General features: G+C 38.6%; 1 protein-coding gene across 1 annotated transcript in view; it reads right to left on the bottom strand.

The window, feature by feature from the left end:
* Positions 1–14483: 14483 nt before the first annotated feature.
* Positions 14484–20953, bottom strand: part of LOC131435657 (bone morphogenetic protein 6) — a 129533-nt gene continuing 123063 nt past the window's right edge. The window contains exons 2-3 of the mRNA XM_058603777.1: positions 20625–20805; positions 14484–16388 (exon numbers count right to left, since the gene is read on the bottom strand). Of these exons, the coding sequence (XP_058459760.1) occupies positions 15205–16388; positions 20625–20805 (1365 nt within the window). The 3' untranslated portion in view covers positions 14484–15204. The remainder of the gene's footprint in view (positions 16389–20624; positions 20806–20953) is intronic.

Raw genomic sequence — 20953 nt, 5'->3', positions numbered from 1 at the left:
TGTCCTTTGCTGTATTAAGAAAACGTCTCCACATAACCCAAGTAACAATTTTTGTTACGCTAGCTTGTTTGTGACTAGTTTGCAACCAGATATTTGAGTGATTGTTACTAACATCTAACCACTTGCATGACTCAAAAAGCGCAGTTTCTACTAGTTGTTAGGTCGGCTAAAAATAAGTTGTCGTTACGTTGTAATGTCATACTGAAAGAACTTATCTTTTCATAACTTGAAAATAACTTGTTTTCAAGTAAACTAGTTGAAACTTATGTCGTTTTCGTTTTTAAATTGCACTACACCGGTGTGGCGAAAGCTGCACTGAAACCGTTCGTTTTTGCCAATTGCACTACACCAGTGCTACACTTTCTGCAACCGATACCACTGGTGTAGCACTCATCAAAAGTTTGGTGTAGCTCTGTGCAATGGAATCGTTTATTGTAGTCAATGGTTACTGTTTATGTTTTCGTCATTTTTGTTCGTTTATTCATGCCTCAGTGTAGCACTGCACCGGTGTAGTGCAAATTAAAAACGAAAACACCATTAGTCACCATCGACATTATAAACATTGAATGAATCCAGAACACTTTTCTATCATCAATAAAAAAGCAGAGGAGTACTCTAAATCACAAACTTTATACAAGGTACAAATTTCACAACGATTTTGAAACTGTCGAGCGGAATTAAATTTTACTTAACTGTTTTTTATGCGCCTTCAATCAAAATCTGTTTATAAAGATATAAAAATAAACAGCAAAATAACACTATGTTCAGAATGCTCAAAATTATTCCAAGTAGAGTGATTTCTCATCATTTTAAATTCATATATCATGAGAATTATAATATTATCACAATCGATGTTCATTTCCTATATTATTTTCTTCGTGTTTTTGACAGTGCATAGAACAAAAATGACTATTCTGCCATTCAGTATTTTCGGCAAAAAGTAGTTTTGAAACAAGTAATATCCTGGTTTTATTTATGTTTCATACACTTCTTGAGATTCCATATTGTGTTCGCCATATTCAAGCCAACAAAGGTTGTTATGTTTGCATTTTCGTTATCATAACGTTGGGAAAATCTACCGATAACTATCTGAATCAATGAAGAAATTATATGTTATAATCTTATAATATCTAAGTTATTGTTATATCAATTCACAGTAACAATTCACATAAACGTTAACGTATTTATAATGGTTTCGCAACTGAAACTAAACCTTTTTTCAACTAGTAGCTAAACACATAACTGTGATTAAAGATATGTTAGAATCAAGTAACGATAACTTACAAATGATAGTTAGTTCAATGTTTACGTTATAAACAAACACTGCTGTCACCTTGTTTTAACCAGTATAACATAAAAAAACATGTTCGTGCTCTTGTTGCAACACAGTTGGGCTAAGTGGTATTAGAACTAGTTACGGGTTGCTACTATTGAAGTGAAACAAACTTGTTTTCAACTAGTAGCTAGAAACATTGTTGTGATTAAAGATATGTTTGGATTAAGTAACGATAGCTTATAAATTATATTTAATTCAATATGACACAAAGATGTTATTATTGGAAACCTATATAACTATTTCGTAACTAGTTATGTTATGATGAAACATTGCTGTGACCATGTTTTAATCAGTATAACATAAAAAACATATTCGTGCTCTTGTTGCAACATAGTTTGGACTTTGTCGTATCAGAACTAGTTGCGGATTGTTACTTGGGAACTCGGTCCATGGCTGCTAGTCGCCAGCCACTCAAGACACGGATGCTTCGGACATCACCCTCTACTTGATTGATCCACCTTGTTCGCTGCGCTCCTCTTCTTCTTGTACCATTAGATTCAAGAACCAATTTCACTGGACTGTCGTCCGACATCCCTATGACATGCCCAGCCCATCGTAGTCGTCAGCGGGTTGTTCTAGCAGCTGTTGCAATTCGTGATTCATTCGCCGTTTTCACGTTCCGTCTTCCATCTGCACTCCGCCATAGATGGTCCTCAGTACCTATTTTTTCGAAAACACTGTGGGCGCGTTGGTCCTCTGCCAACATAGTCCAGATCTCGTGGCCATAGAGAACAACCGGGTCTAATGAGCGTTTTGTAGATGGTCAATTTCGTGCGGTGGTATACTTGTCTCGATCGAAGGGTTTTTCTGAGTCCAAAGTACGCACGATTCCCTGCCAAAATACGTCTCTGTATTTCTCTGCTAGTGTCATTGTCGACGGTCACCAGTGAACCCAAATACACAAACTCGTCAACCACCTCGATATCGTCACCGTCTATCAATATTCGTGGTGGGAGGCGTAGTGTTTCTTCTCTAGAGCCTCTTCCTCTCATGTATTTGGTTTTCGACCCATTTATGGCCAGTCCGATACGCCTAGCTTCAGCTTTCAGTCCGATGTAGGTTTCCGTCATCTTCTCAAGGTTACGTGTTACAATATCAATATCGTCAGCGAAGCCAAAAAGTTGTACGGACTTTCGGCAGATCGTGCCACTCGTGTCGATCCTCGCTCTTCGAATCGCACCTTCCAATGCAATCACCCTCATACTTGTTTACGGCCGTATGCGATACATTCGAAAGTATAGCAAATTCGTATTTGTTATTTGACTTGTTTTTTCACTGATTTTGTATCATCATGTTTGCTTACGTCCGTATCGACCATACGACGAACACATGTTTTCGAACGAATGCGAACAAGCCATTCTTGTTTTCACTCGAACGTGTACGTACGCGATTCCTGTGCAAAAGCAGGATCGGTAGCGCAGGTAGTTTTTTAAGGAAGATTTCAAGCATATTTTCCATAAAGTACTTAATAGATGCAAAATTGATGCGTAAAAACTTTGAACCTCGCATATATTCAAAGGCTCCCCAGAAAAAAAAACAGCATTTTACTATACTGCTTTGCTTTCTAAATGATTTATGCAAAACACAAATTTATGATTTGATTAAAAATCACCTTTAGATTCGAAAATAATTTTGTTAGAGATCGGTTAAACTTTTTTCAATGTGTTCGAACGGTTGATTCGCAACATTAAACTGACGAATCGAAACCACGACATTTCGTCTATTCGTCCGTAAACGGGAATGGGACATTTCGTTCGTACGAATGATGTTCGAATACACGTTTCGGTAGAAACTAAAATGGCATACGTTCTAGCGTTTCGCATATGGTTAATCACATGAATTGGACTGATTACATCAAGGCTTAGCATTTATTTTAAAAAGTTTACTGATATTTGAATATTTTGTGGCAAACGAGTCGCGTTCGAATTCATTCGAGTGAAAACAAGAATGGCTTATTCGTATTCGTTCGAAAGTACCCGTTCGTCGTATTGCGGATACGGACGTAAACAAGAATGAGGGTGAATATTGAGCAAGATACAAGAAAGTCCAACACCTTGCCGTAGCCCTCTCCGAGATTGGAAAGGACTAGAAAGCGTCCCAAATACTCGGACGTAGCACATTACTCTATCCATCGTTGCTTTGACCAATCGCGTCAGTTTATCCGGGAAACCGTATTCGTGCATGATCTGCCATAGCTGTTCTCGATCGATTGTGTCGTATGTCGCTTTGAAGTCAATGGATAGGTGATGCGTGGGTACGTTGTATTCACGACACTTCTGAAGTACTTATTTTATCGCGAATATGTGATCCGTAGTGGCGCGGGCTCCAGTAATTCCCGCTTGGTACGGCCCTATGAATTCTTTAGCTATTGGTGATAGACGACGACAAAGGATTTGGGAGAGTACCTTGTAGGCGGCGTTCTGCAATGTGATTGCGCGGTAATTGCAACAATCTAGCTTATCGCCCTTTTTGTAGACGTTATATACCACTCCAATCATCCATTCCTGCGGTAGAATCTCCTCCTCTCAAATCTTAGAAATCATCCAGTGCATTAGTCATTACGAAACTGTACTTTATAAAACGCGGTCGAATGAGTGTTACTCACGAAGTATTTCATTTTATAGTATAAAATCTAAAAAACCAATAGGTTATGAGCCCAGTATTACGATGGCTACAGAAAAATTCGAATATCCGCAACTAGACGGCAAAGACTTCGGTGACTCGAAGTTTCGTGTTAACTTGATTGTACGGAGAAAGAGTTGCTTGTATCATGTCGGAAAGGAGCCGACTAGAGCAAATCTTCTAGACGCAGATTGGAAGAAAGTCGATGTGAAAGGCGAAAAATATCGTGAAATCTCATGGCCAGAATAATTTGCATGTCGTTCGATCAGAATCATCAGCTTACGGAATGATGAAAGGCGTAGTGCAGGAGCGGCACCTCCGGATGAAATTAAATAAGCTCAAATGTGCGGAAAGGCAATCATTGGAGAGTCATTTTGCTAAAATTGATTGTATTGTTACTGATTTATGGGCAGCTGGAGCCGTAACACACTTGTTATCTCTTTCGAGATCTTACGAAAATGTTACAACTGTACTCGAATCTTTCGATGATTTGACACTTTGGAAGGCAAAAGGGCGGCTTTTGATGAGAGAGGTAAAACGTTTCGAAATGGATGAGGTAGCTCGAGAAACTGGTGATCACGGAGCCACCAGCACTGCTTTCTTCAGTTCAAAGAAACGAGAATTTGTCGGAAGGTGTAAACGTTGCTAGCAACAAGGACACAAGATTAATGATTGTACTGCTGAAAAGATTGATATTGTGTTAAAAAGAACCGACCGGCTCCTAAGAAACAAGTTTTCAATCTCAGTCGGTCTAGAGATGCTATGGAGGAGGAGTCATTTAGTGGAGCCTTTGCATTCTCTGCGACAAGACAACGAGAGAGTGGAAACGTTGTGAACAATTCGAGATCTATTCGCTGGTTGATTGATTCTGGTTGTACGGATCATATGATCAGTGATGATTCGTTTTTATCAGTTCAGAGCGAATTATCTGTGTCATATCCAGTTTCTCTTGCCGAGGAGGGTGAAGCAGTTGTGGCCACTAAAATAGGATTCTTAGCAGTGACGATTAAGGTAGATAATTGTGAATATGAATGCCATATTTCGGATGTTCTGTATGCATCCGGACTGCAGCATAATTTGCTTTCAGTTAGCCGCTTGGAAAAAGCAGGATTTGTAACAATGTTTCGTAATGGGCCCGTTGAATTGTGGGCAAACAAAATAACCTTCGCAAAAGGAGAACGAAAACACGAACTGGAACTTGAGTTAAAGAAGAGTTATGCCGATGTAGTGGATCGCTTGGTTGTTAATGAACTTTGGCATCGTCGCTTTGGGGATATAGGTACGAAGAGCAAATGCGTCATGGGACAAAAAAAAAATTGTAACAGGATTGAACCCTACAATTACTAATACTCTTGGAATTTGTGAATCATGTGAAATGGGGGAAGCAAAGTCGTGTTCCTTTCGATCGACGAGAGAATAGGGCATCTTCTCCGCTTCAGCTTGTGCATACAGATGTATGTGGTGCAGTGTCTCCCGAAACTTGGGACGGAAAGAGGTATTTTATAATCTTCATCGATAATAGCACTCTTTTTACCGTCACATTCTTTATTAGTCCAAAGGACGAATTTTTCGACCGGCTAAAGGAGGACCATGCTGGTTTCGATATGCCTCTCTCCCGTCTATGGTGCGATAATGGAGGCGAATATATTTCGACAAAATTCAAGAAATATTGTAGAGATAAAGGGATTAGTATTGAATACACTCCACAACAGAATGGAACTGCCGAATAAATGAATAGAACATTAGTGGAAAAAGCACGTCTATGAGAGTACACTTTCCACGGCGTTGTGGGGTAAGGCGGTAATGGCTGCCAAGTATCTCACAAATCGCAGCTTCACTTTGATTGTCGCGGATATGCTCATGTGCCTAAATGTAAACGAGGAAAAATGGATCCCAAAAGTTATCCCTACATTATGGAAACGGCTATCGTCTATGGGATGCTGAAAACCGAAAGATAATTTTGTCACGCGATATTGTATTTGATGAAGAATCATTTTCTGAGTGTCTATGAACAACAAAGTAGGAATTCAGAATCTCTTGGTGGTTGGTGTAGAGGTAATTCCTGTTGTGGAATACGAAACAGCTGCGCATAGTGGTGGTCCCAACGAAATTGAGAATGAATTGTATATAGCAGAAGTGAAGATGAACAGTATCTCACTGATGACGACGAACCATTGCTTGGATTTGATGAAGGAACTCCCCCGCCTATCCAGGAAACTTGGAGTATTGTAGATCCACTAAGAGAAGCGAAAATAATAACATCGAAATGGGTGTTCAAAAGGAAGATAGATAAAAATGGAAATCTGGATCGCTTTAAAGCACGAGGTTTCATGCAAACTGAAGGAGTTGATTATCATGATAACATACATACGCTCCTACTGCTAAAATTTCGATGGTTCGATTCCTTCTGGCTGTTGGTGTGCAGAAAAACTTCAACTTTTTTCATATCGACGTTACTGCAGCGTTTTTGTATGGACATTTAGACGAAACCATCTTTATGAAGCCACCGCGTAGACTTTCTGTTGAAAACGGGAATGTTTGTAAGTTAAATAGATCGTTATATGAACTCAAACAATCACCGAAATACTGGAACAACAGGTTCCATGATTTCCTTGTCGAATTGGAATTTCAGTGTTCTTCTTCGGACTATTGTCTTTACGTGAAAATAGGAGGTAACAAAGGTAACAATTGATAAAGAAGTGTTTGCAGAGCGCATTTTATCACGTTTTGGAATGAAATCATGTAATTCAGTCACGACGCCTGTTGAGCAAGGAATAAAACTAGTTCGTACAGTTAAAAATTAAGTTGAAATAGTTATTTTCAGTATTAGTGCAGGTGTAGCAAGTGTATGTTTAGTAGTGAGAGTGCTATTTATTGAATAATATTGATCCGCGAAACTAAAGATGCTCAAGCGGTGGATACTGTGAATTTGCCGCCCTAAAATTCAACGATGTTAACCGATCGAAGCGCCGTCTGCATGTCATTGTCGGTGTTGTCGGATTTCTATGGAATGTGTGAAAGTTTTTAACAGTCGATCGTGTCATTCAGACTGGAGGTCTAGGGTTGGTCTGCAGCGGACTCATTCGCGAGTGTTTTTATTTTATTCTTTCAGTGGTCGTGTTTCATCTCGCGATGCTGACAGCAGAGCGAGAAGGAGAAAAGGGATACTGGTGAGATCGTTCCTTTTATATTTTTTTTATTTATTATATTTCTCCTGAGTATCAACAATCAGGTTTTATTGAGATCATATTGTTTACCAAAACTTATCCGGTTCTCTTTCCCTCCCTACTAACAAATCTCCTATCCCGTGATGCTCGTGGAGATACAGTGGTACCCGCGGTCTCTAGAAACAACGAGTATCGGACTAACATTCCTTCCTTTCCCTCAGTAGCACAGCCTTTGGTCGTAGCCAGCGTCGTTATTGATCATTTAATAAAAAGTTAGGAATGAGTGGGTATGTACAATGAAAACGATTTGCTTCTCCCAAGCTTCATTTTCTTGGTTCATTGTACATTTCCACTCATTCGGTCAATCACGAAGTGCAACTACGGGCGATCTACTTCAGCTCAGCTCAGTCTTATGTACCTAATGCTTGGGATGAGACCGGATTTGTTTTTCGTAGTGAATCTGTTTAGTCGTTATCAAGACAGGTCATCAGAGAACCATTGGATGTTATTAAAAAGAGTGCTGAGGTAATTGAAAGGCACTGTGTCGATGCAGTTTGTATACAAGAAGAATGATGAAGCTAATGCTCTAGTTGGTAACGTTGATTCGCACTGGGCTAACGACGCAAGTGATCGTCGTTCCACATCTGGTTTTTTGTACGAGGTTTTCGGAACTTTGGTGTCATGGTCAACCAAGAAACAACAGGTTGTTGCTTTGTCTACAGCTGAGGCAGAGTATGTTACGGCAGCGCAAGCAGAAAAGAACAAAATACATCGACATTAAGTTTCACTATGTTCGAGAAAAGGTGTGGGACCAACATGTAGAACTCCGTTACGTGTCAACAAAGAACCAAAAGGTTGATATCTTAACAAAACCTTTAGCTCGACCAGGATATGAGAGACTGCGAGGACTGTTGGGTTTGGAAAGAGGAGGAGTGTGAAAGTTTAGCTTTTCAAACTAACTGGCACCACTGAGAGGACACACGTTCCTTTTGTTACTCTCTTATGTTAGTCATTACGAAACTGTGGCCCTTATTACCGTTCTCACTTCCACTTCCACTTTCACTTCACTCACATATCACTTGATTTTACCTATTACCGGTATCACGCTCAGTGAAGTAATCACTGTAGTGAAAAATATAATTTTTTCCAACAAAATTTTGATGATTTGATGTTCGTAATAACAACAAGCTCATCTAAGTAAGTACTTTTTTCTCTGAAGCGAATTTCGTAATAAAGACCTACATTCACTTCACTTCATTTTCACCGTGAAGTGATACCGATAATAAGGTAAAAATCACTTCAATTGGTTTTCACCGTGTAGTGATACTCGTAATAAGGGCCTGTGCTTTATAAAACGCGGTCGAATAAATGTTACTCGCGAAGTATTTTATTTCATAGTATAAAATCTAAAACACCTATAATTCCATGGTAAACGGTGAAGAGTTCATCGAACGAATATACGTTGTATAGATTCGATTCTATAAGCGCAATAGAGGTAGATAGTGCTCCAAACAAATGAAAAAAATTCCAGAGTAGAACGAACGAGAATTTCAGTCGGTGAACATCCGTAAAATGCTTGGAATCCCAGGCAGCGAGAAACTTTAATAACATTGTAGTTGGTGTGTTGCTTGAAGATTAACAGATCATTAAGAAAAATACAAAAATCCTTGATGCACGTCGATCTACTAATCATGAATTCCTCAATATAGTGTTCGAATTTGAAAGGCATTTTTCCTCGTAAACGTAATGACCGAGCACTTGTCTGGATTTACAGATATTCTATTTTCGCTGAAGGAACGTCGCATCATCGGAGCTGTGAATAACATGAGAACTCTTGTCCATCTTTTAGAGAAAGAAATATCATCGGAATGTCAAAGGACCGAGATGGCTTTCATGCGAAATACCAGATTTTGTAAAAAATTCTTCCGAAATATGATTGTCAATTTTAACCATGTGATTACGATTCCTAAGATATGATTCTATTCATCTGAGGGCGTTTGTACCAAAATCACGTCGATCAAGTTTTGCAAATGTAATGTCGTGGTTAATTTTGGGAGCGGGTCCTATCGCCGAAAGCCATTTCGTCGAAAGTCGTTTCGCCGAATGCCATTTCGCCGAAAGTCGTTTCGCCGAATAGGTCATTTCGCCGAAAGGGCCATTTCTCCTTAAGGGTCATATCTTCTGCATGTTATTTCCCTTGTATAACTGATGTGGCGCAGCCACATAACCGAAGCCAAGATGGCTCGGCGGCACACAGCTGAGTCGGCCGCCGACCCGCCATCGGAAGCGGCGACCTCTTGCATACAAACCTGTAACCGCCTCGTTTGCCCGGTCTACTCAAAGCTAGGTTTCTTTGCTTTAGTTAGGTCCGAACGAGCGGTAGCGACATCGGACAGCACATGAACCAAAACGATGTGGCGTAGCCGCATTAGTATTTTATTCATTTTCACTTAATAAACGGAAAATACCACCTACATTTGCCTAGTAATTGCTTTGATTCTTACTAGCTAATAGTCAACAAGTTTTCTTGGGAGCTACTCTCTGAGGTTCATGAATCAATCTTTATTCAAGAGTACAACAATCAATCATTATTCAAGAAGTACAATGGTAGGTTAACAAAACGGGCGTTAACGCTATCATCTTTCTTTTGTCTTTAATTTAAATCAATTCTAATTACGATTTCAGGATTCGGCGAAATGACACTTTCGGCGAAATGGCTTTCGGCGAAGTGACCCATTCGGCGAAATAACCCTTTCGGCGAAATGACTTTCGGCGAAACGGCTTTCGGCGAAATGGCTTTCGGCGAAATGACCCTGATCCGTTAATTTTATCGTCGGCAGAGAAAAGATCAGATGTCCGTCTGAAAACTGTTTGACATGGCGTTGGTCACATAGGATGTGAAGAATAAGAGATTAGTAGCTGTGGAACGCTTAGGCATAAGCCCGCGTTGAGAATTATCGTTATACTGCTCGAAACAGCTTGGGGATAGCGTTTATACAAGTAATGCCTCGGGAGTTGTTTATATAACCCATATTGTAGACTGGAAACATAAATGTAGCTTTCCACAAATCGGGGAGTACTCCCGTAGCTAGTGACATTCTAAAAAACGACAAAGGGGTGCATTGTCGTTTGTATCGATTCCACGTTTGTATCGATAGAATGCAAAGCATTATTAGATACAGAAACATTGATCGCCGTGCGTTCTACTCACGCGTAGACTTCATCCTACGTTGTATATTATCGAAATATCTTGCATGGCAGCGCATCACGATTTTTTTTTGTACATCCGACTTATCTGCACATAACGATTTCGCAGCACATATCCTCCATATTGGGAGTATTGTTTCAGAGCGGCTATTTTGATTGTTTTAAAGTGCCTTAGTTCAATAATTTGTCACGGTCGTCACGAAGTTATCAGTCGCATAAATCAATACATTAGAAAATCATTCATCCCAGTTAATGCTCGTTAGGAAGCCAGTCAGTGTCAAGTTTTGAGAATTATTCGAATATCGTAGATATAGGTTGTAAACGCCGAGCAAAGTGGTAATCTAAAGATGAAATCTGTATAAAATGTTCAAAACGACGTATGTAACAATAAGAGATTCTCTTTGTTTACTTTCTCTTTTGATTATTACGGCACTCTTAGCAATCCTTCTCTCCAATAATTTACCGATAATAATAACTAAAGCTATCATCTTTTAATCTGCTCTGGAGAAATTACCGAAAAAAGCAGGAATATTTCGCAATAATCGAAAGAGAAAGTAAACAAAGAGAATCTCTCATTTTTACATACGTCGTTTTGAACATTTTATACAGAAATGTTGATAATACGGAGTTAGAAAACAGAATCCATCAGAAGTGGCAAACCAATTTAAGCTGGAAGAACGAGAATTGAAATTGTAGCTGATGATGACAGGTGAGTTACGGTTGTATGACAAACGTTTAGTTTTGAGAATGATTCGACTATCGTATAGAGTAAATGTTGTAATTAAACTTTTCTAAAATATTTATCAACGAGTATCAAAAAGGAAAACTCATTGCTCAGTGATCTGTAGAAGGATTTATATAATCTAACAACCAATAGATACGAAATTTTTCAACTTGAACGTATATTGCAACAACATTGAATTGTTTCAATAGTACACTATTGAAAAACCTGTCTGATTTGACCCATGTCATCACCAGCCAATCAGAACACGTTCTGGGTACGAGAATAAAATATCTGCTGCTGTAAAACTATATCGATATAAAAGATGAATATTCCATTTTTTCGCATCATTTTCTAAGCAACACTTGTCGAAGTGAGACATACGAGAGAGCAACATAGAAGACCGCACGCTTTTGGAATGAAGCGAGCGCCGAACAGTAGAATTGTGCCGCAGCCGGGCACACGCCAAAAGCCTGCCAGTGGAAGTCGTCAGTCGTCATGGAAGTGCTGCTCACTTAAGTTGTCCGGAATTTGAATCGAATATCATTGAGAGTTCCAAATGCACCTACTGATTCCTCCCGAAATGGATTATTTCATATTCTTTGGAATCCAATTGCCATCTCAGTTCTGTCTAAATGCAGATCCTGTTGGTCGTGACAATTCAAGGAACTTTTCAGTCCCACAGATAATCATTACGAATTAATTAGATTTTCTCTATTTCTTACCAAAAGCATTAGATTCATCACTAACACATTCAATTACGGCGCCCAACGCTCTTACGCAATGCAAAAATTTAGAACACATCTTTATACTAATATGAGTGTCGTTTCGAAATATGCCGTGCGAAACAGGGTTGCCACATATACAGATTAATCTGTATTTTATTTCTCCTGAAAAATACAGCTTTAAATATTGCGAAAGGAAAGCATTTCTTAACACCGCTGAAAACCCACATTTTTTTTAAAAAGTGTTTTCTAAATTTCTTTCATTTATTATTTCTACATTTCATCTTTGACTCATCAGTGCAGAGCAGTGCTAAAGTCGGCAGTTCAATTTGAACCGCTAAGTAGACGTAAAGTTTCTGCCATTTACAGAACACTTTGTTTTGCGACGGAGTGCAATGTCTTTTCTGACGTGCCAAACGAATGTTTCTATGCGGATTAAGAAATCAAGTACGCCCCATTTTTTATATTCTCGTAAGAGTACGCCGATGATAGTTGTGGGCAGAGATGCCAGGTCTGCAGATTTGTCTGTAAATCTGCAGATTTGGGGTATAGTGCTGCAGACATTTTTGGTTGTGCACTTTTACAGACTTTTGAAATTCTCGCAGACTTTTGCAGACTTTTGAAGTTCTCGCAGACTTTCGTCTGTATTCACAGACTTTTGAAATTTCCGCGGATTTTTTTTTTTTGCTCGCCAAGTCAGTTTTGCGGGTAAGACATACTTGCATTTTTTTTAGCTTTACAGACCCTGTCTGCAGACATTTTAAATTTTTACCTGGCATCTCTGGTTGTGGGGGATTTCAATATAGATGCCTCAAAAGAAGATACCTTATGATAAAAAAGAACCGGAATTTTATTAGGAAACGCAAAATTTCAAGTTTTTATAAATTTCTTTATTATCGCCTTCAAAGTACTTTCCTCCTGCGGCAATACATGCATGTCAACGCTTGATCCAAATTTCCATACAAATTTTATAGGCCGCCGAAGGTATGGCCTTTAGTTCACGCAGCGAATTCTCTTTTATGGTCTCTATGGTCTCAAAATGCGTTCCCCGCAATGGCAATTTGAGTCTGGAGAAGAGGAAATTGTCACACGGGGCCATATTTGGAGAGTACGGTGCTTGGTTGATGATATTGGTTGAGTTTTTGGCCAAAAACTGCGACACAACCAACGCTGAAATTCAGCTTTTTTGGCACCAGCCGAGAAGCGACGCGTTTCAAACCCAAAACATCAGTTAAAATGTGTTCGGCTGATCCATAAGAGATGCCCAACAACACAGCAATCTCTCTAATCGGTACAGAACGATTTTGCAACACGATTTGCTTCGTCGATTCAATGTTTTCTTCAGTAACAGATGTTGTTGGGCGGCCAGGGATCTCATCATGATCCAAGCTTGTACGACCACCTTTAAAGCGTTTATACCACTCGTATGCCTGTGTTTTTCCTAAACACGATTCACTAAAGGCCTTCTCTAACATTCTCAACGTTTCGGAACACTTTAATCCATTTGCAACACAAAATTTGATGCACGCACGTTGTTCTAAATTTTCATCCATTATAAAAATCGCCACACGAAAATTTTTCAACTTCTTTGTATAGACGCCAAACAAAAACTAATCGTACGATATGCGTCAAAATTTGACAGAATGTGTATAAAAGTGTTGCCAACGTTGAGAGAATAAAAGTTTACCGATTGGACAAGCGCGGTAATTTTAAAATGAAAATTCCGCTTCTTTTTTGATCATAATGTAATCACCCCTATTCTGTATTTCAATCGAATCGGATTGTTCCGATCGAATGCGAAATTTTGCATTCTTCATCTCGATCGAGTTCGAGTTTTTCATACAAAAGTATCATTTGATCGGATTACAGAATGCAAATTTTCACATTCGTTCGACAATCAGAATGGGGGTGAATATTAAATTCGTGAGCAAGTATATGAAGTTGGATATGAAATCTGCTCCGTCACAAGTTACTACGCTTGGAGACACATGTATTGATCTCGTATTTGCTAGAAATATCAATGTAGAAAGCCGTAGATATATTTCATACTTTTCAAATCATAGGCCTATTGTTTTCTTCATTGGAAGATTATAATCGGTTGTGATCGCTATACCTAACCCAACTATATCAGTATCTCATCCACGGACAACAGGTCAGCTTGGAAACAGATGACGGGAGTCAGCGGCATCCATCGGAATTCGAATTCAATTCATCACTCTCCAACACGAACACCTTCATAAAAGGTACTCAGAACCACCATTATTTTATTATAAAGAACTATAAAAATTTCTTTAATTGTGTGTCAGACCGTTTGATGTAACATATCCGTACTTTAGTGTAGGTGCATCGTTTCAAATTCTAGTAGTGAAGAAGGGAAATGCTTGCACAATTCACACAATTGATCAACTAACAGACGTTCAGAAGTGTGAAGGAAGCGTGCCAGCTTTATTCTTATTAACGACATCCAGTTACTACTCTGACATTACCCATCCGCCCTTTTATCCGAGTATTGCATTTTTATCAGGTTGTGGCATTCAAAAATACTTATACGGGTTTTTCTCTCCTGCTTCCGAAGAATGGTTTTCTGAACAAGAACAATATTGTACAAACGTATTATTCAAATCAAAAAGGTCGTCGGATATGTGAAACAATGAACAGAAGGGACACCGGAAACATTCTAGTTCTATAAACAATATTTATTCCAACATTATGTACCTAAATTTTCTTACGTTTCGTTACTCGGATAGCTTCAAAAATAAGTTGCTTTATTTTGTTCTCATATTTCAAATAGAACACAAACATAAAAATTCGTATTTTGTTTGATATACGCATTCTTCAAAGAGGATGAAATAATAAATAATAAAGTAGTACACATCATTTGATCATATTTACAACGCAGTATATTTATTCATTGGAAAATTTTTGCTAATAAAATTTACCTCCATAAATAGATTTCCTTTGGCTAAAAGATGAGTTTTATTTTTTCTTGTGTTTCCATTCAGTATTGAAAAACTTATCCTACCACTATTTTGTTCATATCAACCTAAAAGCTTCCTGTACTTTCTACAAATAAATAATTCATAAATAAAAAGATATAACTACGCTAGAATCAGGGAACTTTAATATTTGAAGCACTGTACGACCTGTCAACCTCTAACTAAAGTGTACAAACTAGCGTGGGCTACTTCTACTCTTATGTTTCTTGCAGTGCAGTTAAGTCCTAAAAATAAGATTCACATAAAGTGTCTGCATCCTTCGGTGTGAGTTTTGGTTTCTGTGACTTGGAATCTTACAGGCTACACACGTTTTGTTTGTTTTTTCGCAATGAATAATACTATCGTTTTCGGCTAGGGGAATTCGTATAATCGGATTCGAAGTCCAAGCCCATGTTAAATGCAAGTGGTCGTTTCTTGGTCTATCAACAGATCACGAACAGGCACACTCTGTGACGCGCATGTTGCTCCAAGTGGACACCTTCAATCGCTGAGGGTTTTTCGGGTCAGCATGCAAAACGTCGATATGATCCAAACGGGACGGAGCACAGCACGGCTTCGGAACGTCATATTTGACGTGTTCGTGCAATAAACTTTGCAGTAGCGCATGGTGACTGGCGGGGTTGAATTTCAACGGGCAACGCCCCCGACAAAAACCGGCGTCGAAGATTTTAGGTTGAATGATGAAATCGAATCCTTCAATGTCGCGAAAGTCCACCAATAGCGGGTGACGGCAACAACGTTTGTTGTTTGGTGTACACGAGGTAGACTTGGGCGGCGAGAGGTAATCTCGCATGGTGGGCCGGTAGCGTTGCACTTTGGATCGTTTTTCACGTTGTACCAGTTTGCCTACAACATTGAGAACTGGTGTTTCATCATAACTGGTGAATAATGGGGACGAGTCGTGTATTATGAATATGTCGTTGTTGTAGCAGTTTTCGCAAAAGATTTCCAGACCGAGATTCTTACGAGAGCCATCGAGCCAAGTGCGCACGGCTTCGTCAAGCGGTACATGGTACCATTTCTTATCATTGATCGCCATTTCTGACACGTGGATGGTTTTTGATGTCAGCCAGTGTCGTTCGTATGGTTCAACCAGTTGATAGATATGTAAAGTAACACTTTTTCCCGATATGTACCCGGCACCTTTAGAATAACTACTGCTGCTACCGGTATCGATTCCGTTGTCATTGTTTTGAATGTTGTTCTTAAATTTGACCCTTCCTTTACGTCTGCCGTGATGGGGGTGGTTCGGTTGATGCTGCCGTAGATCTTCATTGACCTCGGTTCTCGCCATTGGCGACGGTGTCAGTTGCTGTTTACTATGATTATTTATGCTACGTTCGCCGTTTTGTCTTCTGGTTAACATGATATTCAGTGATGATTCTTCGATGTTCTCTGGTGAGATTGGAGGTAGTTCCGAGAGCGTCTGGTGGTGCCGATGGTGATGCGACTGTTCGTCGGAAGACGGCCCTTTGAATATGGAAGGAGAGTTGAGTCCGGTAAGCTCACCGGTGGTTGAATTTCTGGTTGGTATATCGAAGCGGATATAGACCAAGTCGTAATTGTTGTTCAGTGATCGCTTGCGCCGAAGCTTCTGGTGATTCAGCTTGTGATCTGAAAGAAGATGAATGGACTAAATTGTAATCGGTATTGTAACTTCTATTATAACAAAATTATAAAAAAGCAGCACAACATAAAATGATTTTTTAGTTTTTCTTGTCGAAAAATGAATAAATTAATATCTTTAAAATTAGAATATTTTGCATTGTATAGGACTGGTAATGATTTGATGGGTACTTCTATTTCGGTCAATAGTATCAGTTCGGTTCCCGAAACTTTCATTATCTAGCATGACTTTCGTCAAAGTTCTCACGGAATAATTGATTTTAGACGAGAATTGAAAATTTAGTACTACACAGTTTTGAATGTGAATGGTAACGAAGTTGGTAAAATCTGGAAATATTTAATCCTTTGCGGTCCTATAAACTTTATATTGGAGTTGACAGGTCGTTTGCTCGTACGAAACAATACTGACTAATGCACAATTTTGACGGAAGCTGATGTTCCGGTGACGGAAGGAGACGGATTGTCTGAATCGTACATAAAACTGTTTTAATCCACCTAGTAATTACACCTCCTAATTTACAGATTTTTAATTAGGGCCTGAGGACAGAGGGTCACGTGTATAATCGTTTAAATCGACCACGTGGCTCGCTCAATTCCCTTTGCGCATCGTATTTCTCTTGTACCCTCTCGTATATGAGCAAACTGTACCGGGTTGCCAGCATACATTTCATTATTTTGATGAGAAGTTTTATCACATTAATCTATCGTATGGGTTGGACATTACATGGATTCCAATGAACAATGAAAAAATATTCAATTTTCACAAAGATTGAATGTCTGTGTGTTTGGCAGCCTTCTCGAGCCAATTTTATTTCTCTCTCTTTTTTCAGAATGCTATCAGGAAACCAAAGCGAAAAAAATGGCGGATGCATTGAAACTGACTTTGTTTCACAGAAAAATACAAGACTTTATTGTTATCGCGATAACATATATATTTTTATGTACTAATCGCATCTAAACTAAATTATTTAGACTTTGTCACGGTAGATTTATGATACAAGCATTCAAAACCGAGATATTCGATGAACAAGTAGAGGTATGCATTTCCGAGCGTTCCAATGTTCAGCAGTTCTTCAGTCAGACAAAAATACAACACGACCGCACACTCAATGAATCATTCTGAAAATTTCACAGAATATTCTCAACTAAATTTCGAAGACATTGTCAGGTGGGTTTTTCTATATTCTGCACCGTTTCCAAGAAAATTTAATTTGAAACGGGAAAATAGCAAAAAACCTATCACTTTACGGTACTGTCCTCAGCCCTGACCTGACCCCCCACCTGACAACGTCTTCGAAATTTAGTTGAGAATATTCTGTGAAATTTTCAGAATGATTCATTGAGTTTAGCGGTCGTGTTGTTTTTTTTCTGACTGAAGAACTGCTGAAAATTGGAACGCTAGGAAATGCATACCTCTACTTGTTCATCGAATATCTCGGTTTTGAAGGCTTCTATCATATATCTACCGTGTCAAAGTCTAGATAATTTAGTTTAGATGCGATTAGTACATAAAAATATATATGATATCGCGATAACAATAAAGTTTGGTATTTTTCTGTGAAACAAAGTCAGTTTCAATGCATCCGCCATTTTTTTTCGCTTTGGTTTCCTGATAGCATTCTGAAAAAAGAGAGAGAAATAAAATTGGCTCGACAAGGCTGCCAAACACACAGACATTCAATCTTTATGAAAGTTGAATATTTTTTCATTGTTCATTGGAATCCATGTAATGTCCAACCCATACGATAGATTAATGTGATAAAACTTCTCATCAAAATAATAAAATGTATGCTGGCAACCCGGTACAGTTGGCTCATATTCGAGAGAATACAAGAGAAATACGATGCTTAAAGGGAATTGAGCGAGCCACGTGGTCAATTTAAAACTCAACACGTGACCCTATGTCCTCAGACCTTAACGCCGCAGATATTCATGTTACCGAAGATTTTTAAAGATTTTACTTATTATCAAATGTTAAATCGATGTTTTGGAAATTTATATCTTCGAGCATTTCGACAGTCCCACGACAAAAGCCTAACTGCAAATGGGAGCCTCTCTCTGTTTGCTTTCTCTTCTGATTATTACGGAGCCATTACAGCAAATTCTTGGAAGTTTCCAATATAAATCCAATGCTTATAGTTTTACGAAGAGTATGTTATCAAATATAAAATCAATCCGGTAAATCGTGAAAGAAAAAGTAAACAAAGAGAAACTGTAATTTGCAGTTAGACCCTTTTGTCGTGGGACTGTCGATTTGACTTTAATTTCTGTATAAAATGTTCAAAACGACGAATGTAACAATGAGAAATTCTCTTTGTTTACTTTCTCTTTCGATTATTACGGTACTCTTAGAAATCCTTCCCTCCAATTATTTACCGATAATAATAACTAAAGATATCATCTTTTAATCTGTACTGAATAATTGCCGAGAAAAGCAGGAATATTTCATAATAATCGAAAAAGAAAGTAAACAAAGAGATCTCTCATTGTTACATTCATCGTTTTGAACATTTTATACAGATTTATGATCGCCAAAAACTAGGACAGGACCTGACAATTGTTAATCATCTTCGAGAGTCAGTTTTGGACCAGCTCGTGATTGGTTAAAAATGACATAAGCAAGTACAAGTTGTTGAAATTAATATTACTGCAGGGTGGTAGAAAAAGTGTTGTCAGTATCGTCGGTAACAATGTAGTATGATATTGCATATTTTGTATTTCGGATCATCTTTTTAAAAATATTAATTTCAATAGGATTTAAGTTCAATTGATATGGACGAGAATATTGATTATGTTAGTTGTACTTGAGAATAGCACCAAATCTTTGGATACTTCTATTTGTTAGTATTTTTCTCAAATTGAATATTTTGGATACTTTAGTTAATAAAGTTGCAAAAATTAATAACCCAAAAAATTGTTTCAACTAAACTTTTCTTTAAAACAAGCATCTGATCAAAATGAATTCAGAGCTAAATTATCGCATGTTATAAGGGGAGAAGCTTTTCAGAATGAATAATTATCTACAGGTAACAGTGATCGCGAGGAACGCAGCCCGGTGGCAACAATAAGGCGCTCTAGCCAGTGCTATCGTAACCAACATACATCGAACTGAAAGCTGGTCACATGAGAGGAAAAGGCTCTAGAAAAGAAACACTACGCCTTCCACCACGAATATTGATAGACGGTGACGATATTGAGGTGGTTGACGAGTTCGTGTATCTGTATTCGGCGCAAAAATCTATCTGTACCATATCGGTATCACAATATCTTCTACATAAGTACCAGGATAATGTCACCAGACTCATTTCGGTGAGCAAAGAAAAAGGTCCCACGACAACCTTTTCTCACGTCTATTCAAGCTAAAAACCAAAATCGGTATTTGTCTGTATGATCCGTGCATTATCGGTAGTTTAGGAATACACATCGGTATTGCGGTATAGAGGTCAAAAATCTGTATAAATACCGAGAAATCGGTATACCTGGCAACGTTGCTGGTGACCGCCGATAATGACACCAGCAGAGAAATTCAGAGACGTATTTAGACAGGAAATCGTACATACTTTGGAATCAGAAAAACCCTTCGATCGAGAAAAGTACGCCACCGCACGAAATTGACCATCTACAACTTGGACCGAATTCTGTAAGAAGGCAATGTTTATGTTTGATGTGAAAGTGTTGTGTCTCATGAGCTACTCAAACAATAAATGAAATGATTGTCAATACTAATAGCTGCAGATAACAAATGAACCACGAATTGATTGAAAAACGACCAGTATGGGTCAGAAGATACCGCAAAGTAATTTTGGTACACGACAATGTACGTGCACACAAAGCAAAACCAATTCAGAATACAATGAAAGCACTTGACTAGGAGCTGCTATTGCACCCGCCGAATCCACCAAACTTGGCCCCTTGTAACTACCATTTGTTTTCATCGATGGGCCACTCATTGGCTGAGCAGCGCTTCGATTCATACGAAGTCGAAAATTGAATGTCTGATTGGTTTGCTTCAAATAAAAAAAAGAATATTTGTGTTATCCATAAATTTCCAGAAAGGCGGTCAAGATGTGTAAAAAGCAATGATGAATACATTGAATATTTCTTTTTTTTTCTTCCATTAGAAATTAATGTTTCATATACACAAAAAAAACAACGCTCTATTGGATGAAAAGTACTTATAATTCAGAATTTGTCGACAGCGAGTAGCATTGAACGGAAGCTCACCTGAATTCGGGAAGCTGTAGAGATGTCGCGTCTCCCACAAGTGTCCATTCTCATCACCTTCTCCCCCGTCAGTCTCAAAAAGCTCCTGTTGCTGCAATAACCGATGCAGGTTGCCCCGTCGGTTCACTCGTCCCAGATACTCTCGATATTTGGTTTCAAATTCTTGTTGACTGATATTCATCTGGAATAGAGGAAAGCATCGAAAACAGAAATCAAATATTTGGTATAAATCAGACACAGGCAAACAATCTGAAAATCTCTTGAATTCGGATTTGAGTTGGTTGCAATACAGGTAATATGGAGTGTTTTCGTGAGTCGCGCGATGGTCA

This window comes from Malaya genurostris, chromosome 3, assembly GCF_030247185.1.
Source record: "Malaya genurostris strain Urasoe2022 chromosome 3, Malgen_1.1, whole genome shotgun sequence".
Classification (NCBI taxonomy): domain Eukaryota; kingdom Metazoa; phylum Arthropoda; class Insecta; order Diptera; family Culicidae; genus Malaya; species Malaya genurostris.
This window is presented reverse-complemented; position numbering and strand designations above follow the sequence as displayed.